The 13,007-nt window shown below is 51.4% G+C and overlaps 2 protein-coding genes across 2 annotated transcripts in view; one reads left to right on the top strand and one right to left on the bottom strand.

The window, feature by feature from the left end:
* CHTF8 (chromosome transmission fidelity factor 8) overlaps window positions 1–1,530 on the bottom strand; it is a 4,247-nt gene extending 2,717 nt beyond the window's left edge. The window contains exons 1-2 of the mRNA XM_018557318.1: window positions 1,526–1,530; window positions 766–883 (exon numbers count right to left, since the gene is read on the bottom strand). Coding sequence (XP_018412820.1) covers window positions 766–883; window positions 1,526–1,530 — 123 coding nt within the window. The remainder of the gene's footprint in view (window positions 1–765; window positions 884–1,525) is intronic.
* A 116-nt stretch (window positions 1,531–1,646) lies between these two features.
* Window positions 1,647–13,007, top strand: part of UTP4 (UTP4, small subunit processome component) — a 31,620-nt gene continuing 20,259 nt past the window's right edge. Inside the window, exons 1-6 of the mRNA XM_018557327.1 lie at window positions 1,647–1,665; window positions 5,722–5,882; window positions 7,008–7,199; window positions 10,134–10,218; window positions 10,313–10,402; window positions 12,088–12,299. Of these exons, the coding sequence (XP_018412829.1) occupies window positions 5,724–5,882; window positions 7,008–7,199; window positions 10,134–10,218; window positions 10,313–10,402; window positions 12,088–12,299 (738 nt within the window). The 5' untranslated portion in view covers window positions 1,647–1,665; window positions 5,722–5,723. The remainder of the gene's footprint in view (window positions 1,666–5,721; window positions 5,883–7,007; window positions 7,200–10,133; window positions 10,219–10,312; window positions 10,403–12,087; window positions 12,300–13,007) is intronic.

Raw genomic sequence — 13,007 nt, 5'->3', positions numbered from 1 at the left:
CCCCCCCCCCCCCATTATATAAACAACCACTGGAACTGTACCCTGCACCTCCCCCCCTTTATTTTTTACTTTACTTTTAGGGGCTTCGGGGAAATATTGGGGGTCTAGACCCCTGATATTTTCCTTTTAAAATAGAAAAAGAGATTTTCCTCAATCTCTTTTTCTGTGTCCCCTGTTATAAATGAACAGGAATCCTGCATACTGAGTGTTCCTGTTCATTCATAACATGAGGACAGAGTATGATTACTATAACCACAACTATGAATGAACACGAGGTGATGTAGATCTCTCCCATTCATTCGTAATTGGGGATATAGTAAACCTACTATGTCCTCAATTATGTACAGACACTCAGCTATCACTGAGTGTTTGCATTGGCTCTCCTCTCTGACGCGCTGTCACAGGAGGCTGGGCGGGCCGGTGCAGGAGAGCTCAGCCTCCTGTGACAGCGCTGTCTCCGCCCACACACCGCTCTGCCGGACTGTGATAGGAGGCAGCGCTCTCCTCCTGCAGCGCTTGTGACACTTTCTCTCCTCCCTCCTGGGACACAGAGCAGCGCCAAGCAGGGATGCGCCGATGTATCGGCCAGAAAATGGCACTTTCGGCATTTAGCCAAAAGTGCCATTTTCGGCCGATATGTTGCGGCGGCCGATACATCGGTGCATTCCTAATGGAAACCTCTTTTTCTAATGCACTCCTTGAAATATTCTAGAAGTATTCCATTGTGTAAAATGACAGAAAACGCACAGAAGGCGCCCAGCTCACCTCCTTAGTGAAATGCAGGTCACCCATCAGTTTTCCAGCCACTCCATCGTCTTTTCGGGCTTCGATCTCCCCCTGGAGCTCCATTAGCATCCACTCCCCCGGCTGCCCCTCAGCATCTCTGTAAGGCAATGAGAAGCAGACTCAGGGATAACAGTCATGTGTTCCATCGGGCAGCCATAACTATGATTCCTCAGAGACCCAATTCCCCCATTTACACTGTGTCCTTGCACAACACGTTACATAGAACTGATCACATGGAAAGTTTCCATAATGACCCCATTACAGTCACACACGTTAGGACCTCTGTCGGTCAGGCTCCAGTTACCCCACCACTATGGTATGTTGTGTTGAGGAAGAAACCAGGGCACCTGGAGGAAACCAACAACACAGATGAAACATACAAACTCCATGCTACTGTAATACTGGTTACCTAAAAAGTTAAAATGATTCTATGAAAAGAATATAAGAGTGTCTATAGTTACCAAACTGATCAAAATCCAACGCCAAGAGGAACATTCCGTGCATGGATTCCCTCCCAGGACACTGGCAGATGGACAGGCTGTGTATGGCTGTGGCAGGGACATGACATTGTAGACGGATATTCATGTCCTGGGATTATTTGCCTTTTAGGTGCATTTTATTCCCCTGATACTTCGAGATTTCATTGCTTTTTGCCGCTTCCTTGAAATCAATGTGCCGACTGTGCTAATGATATTGTACACACGTAGTCACGTCTCCCAGTAGCCAAAGATGTACTTACTCCATGCTGCAAGGCCAAGCTGGCTACATACATAGGGGGGGGGATTTATCAAAACTTGTCCTATGTCCCTAACACAGACCTTACCCTCCCCCCATGACCACCACTCAGTTCGTGAGAATAGAGGAGCAACGTGAGAGCCGGTGAGTGAACTGAGAGAGGGGGTGAACCGGGGCCGCCGGGCACTGAGGGCAGACTGCATTGTGTGTACCGATCACTGATTGCACAGAGATCGGCCTCCATGTGCGGCAGGCATGCCCAGCGCCGAGTTCGGCCTCCATGTGCGGCAGGCCTGCCCAGCGCCGAGTTCGGCCTCCATGTGCGGCAGGCCTGCCCAGCGCCGAGTTCGGCCTCCATGTGCGGCAGGCCTGCCCAGCGCCGAGTTCGGCCTCCATGTGCGGCAGGCCTGCCCAGCGCCGAGTTCGGCCTCCATGTGCGGCAGGCCTGCCCAGCGCCGAGTTCGGCCTCCATGTGCGGCAGGCCTGCCCAGCGCCGAGTTCGGCCTCCATGTGCGGCAGGCCTGCCCAGCGCCGAGTTCGGCCTCCATGTGCGGCAGGCCTGCCCAGCGCCGAGTTCGGCCTCCATGTGCGGCAGGCCTGCCCAGCGCCGAGTTCGGCCTCCATGTGCGGCAGGCCTGCCCAGCGCCGAGTTCGGCCTCCATGTGCGGCAGGCCTGCCCAGCGCCGAGTTCGGCCTCCATGTGCGGCAGGCCTGCCCAGCGCCGAGTTCGGCCTCCATGTGCGGCAGGCCTGCCCAGCGCCGAGTTCGGCCTCCATGTGCGGCAGGCCTGCCCAGCGCCGAGTTCGGCCTCCATGTGCGGCAGGCCTGCCCAGCGCCGAGTTCGGCCTCCATGTGCGGCAGGCCTGCCCAGCGCCGAGTTCGGCCTCCATGTGCGGCAGGCCTGCCCAGCGCCGAGTTCGGCCTCCATGTGCGGCAGGCCTGCCCAGCGCCGAGTTCGGCCTCCATGTGCGGCAGGCCTGCCCAGCGCCGAGTTCGGCCTCCATGTGCGGCAGGCCTGCCCAGCGCCGAGTTCGGCCTCCATGTGCGGCAGGCCTGCCCAGCGCCGAGTTCGGCCTCCATGTGCGGCAGGCCTGCCCAGCGCCGAGTTCGGCCTCCATGTGCGGCAGGCCTGCCCAGCGCCGAGTTCGGCCTCCATGTGCGGCAGGCCTGCCCAGCGCCGAGTTCGGCCTCCATGTGCGGCAGGCCTGCCCAGCGCCGAGTTCGGCCTCCATGTGCGGCAGGCCTGCCCAGCGCCGAGTTCGGCCTCCATGTGCGGCAGGCCTGCCCAGCGCCGAGTTCGGCCTCCATGTGCGGCAGGCCTGCCCAGCGCCGAGTTCGGCCTCCATGTGCGGCAGGCCTGCCCAGCGCCGAGTTCGGCCTCCATGTGCGGCAGGCCTGCCCAGCGCCGAGTTCGGCCTCCATGTGCGGCAGGCCTGCCCAGCGCCGAGTTCGGCCTCCATGTGCGGCAGGCCTGCCCAGCGCCGAGTTCGGCCTCCATGTGCGGCAGGCCTGCCCAGCGCCGAGTTCGGCCTCCATGTGCGGCAGGCCTGCCCAGCGCCGAGTTCGGCCTCCATGTGCGGCAGGCCTGCCCAGCGCCGAGTTCGGCCTCCATGTGCGGCAGGCCTGCCCAGCGCCGAGTTCGGCCTCCATGTGCGGCAGGCCTGCCCAGCGCCGAGTTCGGCCTCCATGTGCGGCAGGCCTGCCCAGCGCCGAGTTCGGCCTCCATGTGCGGCAGGCCTGCCCAGCGCCGAGTTCGGCCTCCATGTGCGGCAGGCCTGCCCAGCGCCGAGTTCGGCCTCCATGTGCGGCAGGCCTGCCCAGCGCCGAGTTCGGCCTCCATGTGCGGCAGGCCTGCCCAGCGCCGAGTTCGGCCTCCATGTGCGGCAGGCCTGCCCAGCGCCGAGTTCGGCCTCCATGTGCGGCAGGCCTGCCCAGCGCCGAGTTCGGCCTCCATGTGCGGCAGGCCTGCCCAGCGCCGAGTTCGGCCTCCATGTGCGGCAGGCCTGCCCAGCGCCGAGTTCGGCCTCCATGTGCGGCAGGCCTGCCCAGCGCCGAGTTCGGCCTCCATGTGCGGCAGGCCTGCCCAGCGCCGAGTTCGGCCTCCATGTGCGGCAGGCCTGCCCAGCGCCGAGTTCGGCCTCCATGTGCGGCAGGCCTGCCCAGCGCCGAGTTCGGCCTCCATGTGCGGCAGGCCTGCCCAGCGCCGAGTTCGGCCTCCATGTGCGGCAGGCCTGCCCAGCGCCGAGTTCGGCCTCCATGTGCGGCAGGCCTGCCCAGCGCCGAGTTCGGCCTCCATGTGCGGCAGGCCTGCCCAGCGCCGAGTTCGGCCTCCATGTGCGGCAGGCCTGCCCAGCGCCGAGTTCGGCCTCCATGTGCGGCAGGCCTGCCCAGCGCCGAGTTCGGCCTCCATGTGCGGCAGGCCTGCCCAGCGCCGAGTTCGGCCTCCATGTGCGGCAGGCCTGCCCAGCGCCGAGTTCGGCCTCCATGTGCGGCAGGCCTGCCCAGCGCCGAGTTCGGCCTCCATGTGCGGCAGGCCTGCCCAGCGCCGAGTTCGGCCTCCATGTGCGGCAGGCCTGCCCAGCGCCGAGTTCGGCCTCCATGTGCGGCAGGCCTGCCCAGCGCCGAGTTCGGCCTCCATGTGCGGCAGGCCTGCCCAGCGCCGAGTTCGGCCTCCATGTGCGGCAGGCCTGCCCAGCGCCGAGTTCGGCCTCCATGTGCGGCAGGCCTGCCCAGCGCCGAGTTCGGCCTCCATGTGCGGCAGGCATGACCAGCGCCGAGATTAGCCTCCATGTGCGGCAGACATGACCAGCACTAGAGCTGCAGCTAACGATTATTTTCAAAATCGATTAGTTAGCCGATTATTAAGTTCGATTAATCGGTTAATCGGATAAACTATAAAATAAAGTTTAAAAAATGAGGCATGCCCAGCGCCGAGTTCGGCCTCCATGTGCGGCAGGCATGACCAGCGCCGAGATTAGCCTCCATGTGCGGCAGACATGACCAGCACCGAGATTAGCCTCCATGTGCGGCAGACATGATTAATCGATTATAATCGATTATGTCGATTAGTTGTTGCAGCCCTAACCAGCACTGAGATCAGCCTCTAACGGTGGCACATACCCATTAATGAGATCAGCCCCCATCTGGGGCAGATACACTTTATTGGCAAAAGTATTTGGACACTCTCCAAATCATTGTATTCAGGTGTTCTTTGAAATTTCCTTGCTACTAAATATTCCGCGGTCACCTGTTAGCGGTATTATAACAAAGTGGGAGCAACAGCAACTCAGCCATGAAGTGGTAGGTCACGTAAAATGACAGAGCGGGGTAAGCGCATGCTAATCACATCCCATTGAGTGTGGCTGTAGCTGCTGAGGGCGGAGCCAGCACCAGAGAACACGCTGGCTTCCAGTTCCCCATGCTCGGGGTTCTCTAGAAAATAAGGACACCAGCAATGAAAGGGGTTTAGCTGGTGGGGTAGACCGATGCAAAGGATGAACACCAGGCCCTGTGCCCTGAACCAGTTCCAGCTTTTATGTTTAACCAGATTGTGCCTTTAAAGAGAACTTGTCCTCCTCCCCAATAAATGTGTTTTTTCGGTTGATCAAAAGTCACCCCTAGTAGTAGTTGAGCTGAAAATTTCTATGCTGAGACTCCTGCTCCCAAAACCTCTTCTTTAAAGCACTTGTTGTGTCTGCTCAGTGGCATTGTGAGTTGTCGTGGAAGAGGAGATGAATGCACCGCTTTTGGGTGAAGAGTTGGCCACATGTGCCATACGGCTTCAATCGGTGGTGTGACATTCTCTACGCAGTGCTTGTAATCCATAGATACCACAAATTTTTGTCCACAGTGATGAAAAAAATAGGAGCAGGATGGGTATATCCTTGTAGTGGGCTACCCCCCACCACACTGCAAGGGTTAACTGCTCAGTTTTCTCTAGGGGACTGAATAAAGGGGAAATACTCACACAATCCTTGACCCTGCCTGGCTCCTAGATTGGCTCCAGCAGTCTAAGGACCTGTAACATCATCATGTCTTATATACACTGTATGTCCAGCACTGAGATCAGCCCCCATCGGTGGCAGACATCGATGCCATGGACAACACTTTCAGTCATGACATCTCAGATACAGAATTGGGGGAGCGCAAAATGTTCATTCGTTCATTTATATATGATTATTTTTTTCCCCCCCCCCCAGGGAATGGGGGAGTTCATGGTTCACCGCGTGCGGTTCTTCGATTACATTCCCTCCGGTGTGCGATGCATTTCATACTCGGAACAGACAGACAAGCTCGCCGTGGCTCGCAATGACGGGTCTGTGGAAGTGTACAACTTTTCTGCCAACTACTACCAGGAAACGGTACGTTTTATAAACGATATTTACTGTGTATCTAAACCCAAAATGTAAAATATTTCCGCTTACCTGTCAGATGAACTGGCTGTGAATAACGCTTTATGCCCTAAGGCGGCTACACTCATTTCTTCACCGTGTCATGGCTGTCACCTAGGCTGGACTTTAAAAGAGAACTATGGGGTAAGTGTTTTTCCCCATAGTTCTCTTTAGGGTCACGGAAGGACATATAGGAACCTCCTCCCGTGACCCAAAGCTCAATATATTGTGGGCTATTGCTCACTATATACTGAGACGCCGCAGCCGGGACAGATCCCGACAATACTGTCTGGATTCACCCAGCTGCATAAGTGACAGCTGGCTCTGCCTATATAGAGGCAGAGCCAGTGGTTCCCTCCCCCGTTCGTTCCTCCAGTCAGCGCAGGAGGATCGGTGGGGGGAATCCCTGTGGGGAGTGGTGACTGACAGTCACCGTTCACTGCAGTGAGGCGATCAGAAAGTGAGCCGATCGGCGGCATGTTTCTGCTGACTTCCCGATCAATAGAGCCGACCTGTGACCGCTTCTTTGTCACAGGTCGGCTCTAACTATGAGGTGAGTGGAAATCACTCACCTCATAGTTCTCCTTTAAATATGTCTGCCTGTGTTCGTCATGATGGGATTAGTAGTGTATAATGTGCCCTTCCTGTCCTGACAGGAAGTGAGTGGAAATTTCCCTAATAGGGGCACAAATGGCAAGAACAACCTGATAAAGCCTGTAGCCCTTCTCCACTGTATCCAAATCTAAATGACAAGTTTTGGCCCGAGTTGGGCTCCAATCACTAACCCTAACACCAGACAAGTACAAGATGGATTCTGATTGGCTGGCTTCTTTGGGTACCATAATTAGTTTCTTCCTGTATATGAGAAAGCGTGCACACGTCTGATACATTGTGGCAGACAACATATTGGGGTCCATGTATGTGGCTTCTATACTCATCAGCGCCATCTAGAGACTAACTGTTATAAATGAACCCAATTATTTACTCTTCGGGTTCTTATCAAACACGTTGCATTAGGTGTTTCGATGTTCTCATTAATTAAACATCGTTGTGATCTTTGCACTTATGTCCCGTTTTGCGTTCTCTGCCACACAGATCATTCCCGGCGACGAGAAGAGATCCACAGAGTCTATATGCTGGGTGGCCCGAGACCGACTCTTCTCTGCAGGTCTGAACGGAGAGATCACCGAATACGACCTGGAGAGGCTGTGCGTCAAATATTCTCTGAATGCGTTTGGAGGCCCCATATGGAGCATCACGCCGAGTCCGTGTGGATCTCAGCTTGCCGTAAGTTCCGGCCCTTCACCCTCTTAGTACATACCCGTACCCATAATCCTCTGCAGGAGCCATATATAAGGTAGAACAGGGGTAGGCAAGCTCCTGCCCTCCAGCTGGTGTAAAACTACAATTTTCATCATTCTTCTGTCTCTGGGAGTCATGCCTGTGGCTGTCAGTCTTGCAATGCCTCCTGGGACTTGTAGTTTTACAGCTGGAGGGCCAGAGTTTTCCTATCCCTGCAGTAGAACAGTAGGTGTGCTGTGCTGCAGTGCACTATGGGTGGTTGAGATATTTTTAACCCCTTCGTGACTGACGACGTACAGTGTACGTCGGGTGCGCCTACGTATGAAAACGACGAACGCGCTACACATGTTGGGTATTGCCGCGCACGCCGGAGTGAGAGCAATAATTCTAGGGCCAGTATTTTGGGGTATTTCTAAATTGATGACCTGTGGGGGCTTTTAAAGCGTCCTCTATTGACTTTTTGGGGTACTGCAGTTTTTCGCCGTTTCACGGACGCACGCAATTTGTAACCTATGCATGTTGGGTATCGTTTTACTCGTTGTAACCTCATCTTTTATATGTCATTTAAAAAATTGGTATTTTGTTGTGTTTTGGGGCATTAAATTAAATTTTTCACTAAATGTTGGGGTTTAATAAGGAGTTGCGCTAATATTGCGCAACATAAAAATTTGCAACTACCACCATTTTATTCTATAGGGTCTTGGCATTCAGAAAATATATAATGTTGGGGGGTTTTAAGTCATTTTCAGGCCTAAAATGTGGAATATAACATGGGTGCAAAAAATGAAAAAAGGGCCTCAGTCATGAAGGGGTTAAAGAAAAGCAGCAAACATTCAGAGACTCGGCCAATTTACCTGCTCAGTGTAGGTGATAAAGTCTCTTGAACACCCCCCACTCACCTCCTCATACCACATCATCGTTGCATTCCCGCAGCACAGTTATTGTGTTTGAGCCAGGAGTCGATCCCTGAAGCCTACACAGGGTTGATGACGTCCTCATGTGATAGTGTTCGGGTCTGGCAATTGGCCTCTCAGGCCTGACCACTGCATCCTGGGAAGAGGTCTCTTGCTCCACCAGCTGGAAGCACCCGGTATTGACTGGTGACCCAACCGAGTACCAGGGGGAGCATGGCATAGTAGGTGGGAGGTTGCTTTTTCCTGGACATACTGACACTTTGCCCAGCTATGATGTGCTGTGTGTTATCACCTGTTGTTATTTCATCTTGATTGAAACTCCAGCAACATCTGCATATAAGCTGAAAATGCAAATCAGGCCGGCAGTAATGGATACCGACATTCATCATCCTGTCCCACACTGTCACCCTCCTTTTTAATTTAGGAGGGTACACAGCCGATGGTTTTAAATTTTAAAATGAAAGCGATTGCCAGCACTTCTTCATCACTTTGTATTAAAACCCGGTAGATTTGCAGATCTATGTGGAAGCCACACTGGCTCGTCAAGGCCCATCTGTAAAGTGCAGTCTTTAACTCAAATCTCCCAGAGCTCCCATCTTGGGAGAGGCACAGATATAAGTAAATGGAAGGGGGGTGTACCTGGAGGTAACCAATTCCTCCTCCAAAAGGTGCAAGTACACACTAAAAGCCCAGCACACAAGCAGCTGAAGACCTCCAGTGTGTCCCAGCAATCAATAACTGACTTTATAAAGCAAGGTGCACGTTTTCCAGTACACCTACTGGTCAGCAAACATATATTCAGCACTGTGTTCTGGTGCCCCAAAAGTGGTTAGCATAAATATGTTGGGGGTGCCGCTGACCATCACAGCCAAAATATCTTAAAGAGGAACTGCAGCTATTAACAAAATTAACCCCCCCACTCTGCAAGGGTTAAATGCTCATTTGGGCTAGGGGCTGGAATACGGAAGAGATACTCACCTGATCCTTGGTCCTGCAACAAACAGCACTCGCTTCTCTCTCCCACTCCACTCCGGCTGTAGTGTCCCTTGGCATCCTCACATCTAATGTAGGTGAATGGACCTGCTTTAGACGTGATGACATCAGCGGGACTTTGACTGCCAGAGCCCAGGGGAGAAGAGGCTGTGGAGACCGTTCTAGCAGCCTGGAGGGATAGAGGATCAGGTCAATAAATCTGCCTTATTCCAGCCAATAGACCAAAACGAGCAGTTAACACTTGCAGTGCAGGGGTAGACCCACTGCAAGAGTTAATTTTGCTAATTTCTGAAGTTCTCTTTAAAGCAGAACTCCAGTAATCTTTTTTTTTTTTTTGAAAGCTTGCATTGGTCCAGCTTGGCTCCATGCAAGTACCCTTAGCTGATATCCGGAGGGCCACTGAGGAGGCTGAAAATAACTGTAGTAGTCCGTGTTGCATACGGTGATGGCTGTGATCTCCCAACTGCAGCTTCCCCTCTGCACACTGAGCACAGGTAGACGCTTAGCACTGCCACCAATCAAAGAACGCCTCTTTTTTTTCCCCAAATTATTTCAAGGTGTTCTATAATTAGATGGGAGATTGTGACACCACCCTCCCTTCCTCTCCACCTTGTCCAATCAGAGAACTCCTTGTAGTCTTAAAAAAAATACCCTATGGACAGTAGATGGGGTGTAATAGCAGCACACAGAATTCAGGAATGCATCATGGTCTTTATACACCTTTGCGCTAATATTGCGCAACATAAAAATTTTCAACTACCACCATTTTATTCTATAGGGTCTTGGCATTCAGAAAATATATAATGTTGGGGGGTTTTACGTCATTTTCAGGTCTAAAATGTGGAATATAACATGGGTGCAAAAATTGAAAAAAGGGCCTCAGTCATGAAGGGGTTAAAGTTTACAGCCCAGACTTAATAGTCTCATGTTTTTTTTTGGATCAGAGTTCTTCTTTAGGTTGTGCATTCATTCCTCTATGAGAACCATCAGTGAGCTGTTCCTCTTGTTACAGGTGGGCTGTGAGGACGGCTCAGTGAAGCTGTTCACCGTTGCTCCAGAGCGCATTGTGTTTGAGAAGAGCTTGGATCGGCAGAAAGGTGATTGCTAGATGGATGATGATGTGATGACAACGTATGGCGGGCCTGGATTCCGACTGATGTGTAATCTAACGTCTTCTTTTTCTTCCCGCAGAGCGTATTCTGTGCATCGCTTGGCATCCTTCAGGTTCCCATATTGTGGCAGGTTCCATCAACACGATTAAAGTGTTCAGCGTCTCATCAGGTGGGGAGCACAGGTTCCAATTATATTGTCTTTTTGGTTTTCTAATCTGGTTTAGTAACATGTTAGGGTTGGGCTCATGCTCGCTGTGGTCGGTGCTTCTTTCAGAGCTTCCTGGGGTACAAAATGGCTCCTTCCATTTCAAAGATCATTTCAAGCAGAGGTTTCAACTTTCTCAGCTGTACAAAACACCTTCTCCCTATGTAATGGAGATGATGAGGGGGTCTTTTTGTCCAAATCAGGAGAGCAGCCTAGTGTAACAACTCTGCTACTTCAGATACATTAAGTGCATTAAGTGATCGTTGTCACCCTGGGACAGGAAGTGTGGTACTGTCAGGATCACAAGCTGAAATGAAGCCTGAAAAAAAGGCTAATGTGGCCACCACATCTAAGGACTAGTAAGCTGCAATATAATGTTTTTTAGGGTTATAATATGTTTTAAAGAAGGGGTAAGCAACCTCAGTACTCCAGCTATGGTGACACCACAAATCCCATCACAAACCCCTCCCTGTGGGAGTCATGCCTGAGTATTGCAGTGCCTCATGAGACTTGTTGTGGCACAGCTGGAGTGCCAAGGTTCCCTACCCCTGCTTTAACTTTTTTTTACTTTTGGAGAGAGTTGGGCCCTCTGTAAATTATTGCTGTCTGTGTCAGAGCGCGCCCTTTTTTTTCCCTCATAGCTGCTATTATCCCCAAGACAGAAAGTGAGAAAATCCGGTGACTGTAAATCATCTAGCTGTAACAAAAGTTCTGTTGACAACTGTCGAAAATGGGCAATTATCCTCACTTTGTAGCAATTTTGTTTTGTTTCCTGTTAGCTCTCCAGGACCGGAAGTGAAGGGAAATCTTCACAGCGGGACATAGACTGCAAAGAATAACAGTATAGGGCTTTTAACCATTCTCTACTCTATCCCAAAATTAACAAATGCAAAGTTTTTAGCTATACATACACCTTTAAGAGGAAGTTACTCTTCCTGTACCTCTGAATCCATGGGCTTGGATTAGGCTGGGTAAAAAGGTGTAGAAAAGCCAGCTATAGGGCAATCTGGTATCCCACAGAGCAGGGGGTAGGCAACGTTGGCCATCCAACTGTAGTGAAACTACAAATCCCATAATGCTTCTGGGAGTCATGCTTGTGACTATCAGTCTTGCATTGCCTCATGGGATTTGTAGTTCCACAACAGCTGATGTGCCAGTGTTGCCTACGCTCTGCCAGGGAGAACCTGTTACAAACTTTGATAAGTCATGACTGATCATCGCAACCCTTGTAGCATCCATGCACTACTTCGAATGTTACACGTATGCCTTGTTCTGTCTACCTAGACCACTGGCATCCATTTAGTATTGTCCTCTCCAAAATGTCTGCTGGAGCCCATAGTTGTAGATGCACCTAGTCTGTATGTTGAATCTACATAATATCTCCAGTACTCGCCAGAGGACAAAACCTTTGTAGTAGCTGAATTCTCCCAAGACAACTGTACAGATAGAACTTGAGCCTTGCTGTACATGACCTGCATGGGGGACAGCACCACCAGTGGTGCACACTGTATTCTCTTGGGAACACTTCTATATCCTCGCAGTGCTGTTGGTCATTTCCACTCTCCATCCTACTGATTTATTTATTCATACAAGGCATTCGATGCTTGACTCATCACTGTGATATATTCCGCTATCTTTTTTTAAACCAGGTCGCCTGCTGCAAGTGCTAAAGATGGACCGTCGTGGGCTAGTTGGCCAGAAGCGAACATGTATTGTATGGGGCGTAGCTGTTCTGTCCTGCGGTGAAATCATCAGCGTGGATTCTTCTGGAAAGCTCCAGTTCTGGGATTTAGAGACGGGGACACTTATCCGCTCATACACTGCGGCCACTAGCGATATCCTGTGCTTAGCGGTGTCTCAGGTATGTGTAAGCTGTCCACATACATGTACACCTCCTATGTAAATAACGATTTCAGGCACATGGTGGAATGATTTTCAGTCAGATCCAGGAGGATTCTCACATAAGATTGATGGGAATTATAACATTTTGCCACATCACTTTTGTGCTATCTTCCTCCTCTACTGCACTGTGCATGGGCAGATTTTTAGCAGTGGTTGGGAAAGATTTAAGATGTCCATGATGATCTTTGGAACCAGCAATCTGTTAACTAGCACAGGTATTGCTACAAAAAAGATGGTTCATACAGGAATAGGTTCAAATAGAACTCCACAAAGTTCCTACAAATATTTGGGGATGCAAGAATAATCAATAAATTACCAAGAATGTCCAAGAATAATCGATAAATTAAATCAAGGTCACCTCCTTTTTTGAGCTTCACCAAAACCATGCAGAGATATCACCATTCTCCGCAGTTCAGCCATGGTCAGCAACTTCTGGTCCTTGCACTAGTGTTTGACTTGACATAGTGACCCCAATGGAAGAATATGAGCCCTGCTTAAATGTATGCCGGCACGAGCTGGCCTACAGGGAGAGACCAGATCGCTCTGCATTGTTCCCAGCAAAGCACACAAAGGAAGAAAATGGACAGATAATACTTGTTAACAGAGAACAGATATGTGGAGTTCTCCTTTAACAAAATAGAAATACATACACATTCATATTCCATGA

The sequence above is a fragment of the Nanorana parkeri genome, unplaced genomic scaffold (assembly GCF_000935625.1).
Source record: "Nanorana parkeri isolate BGI_ZX_2015 unplaced genomic scaffold, ASM93562v1 scaffold280, whole genome shotgun sequence".
NCBI lineage: Eukaryota > Metazoa > Chordata > Amphibia > Anura > Dicroglossidae > Nanorana > Nanorana parkeri.
Note: the sequence above shows the minus strand (reverse complement) of the source record. Positions and strands in the feature narration are given on the sequence as shown.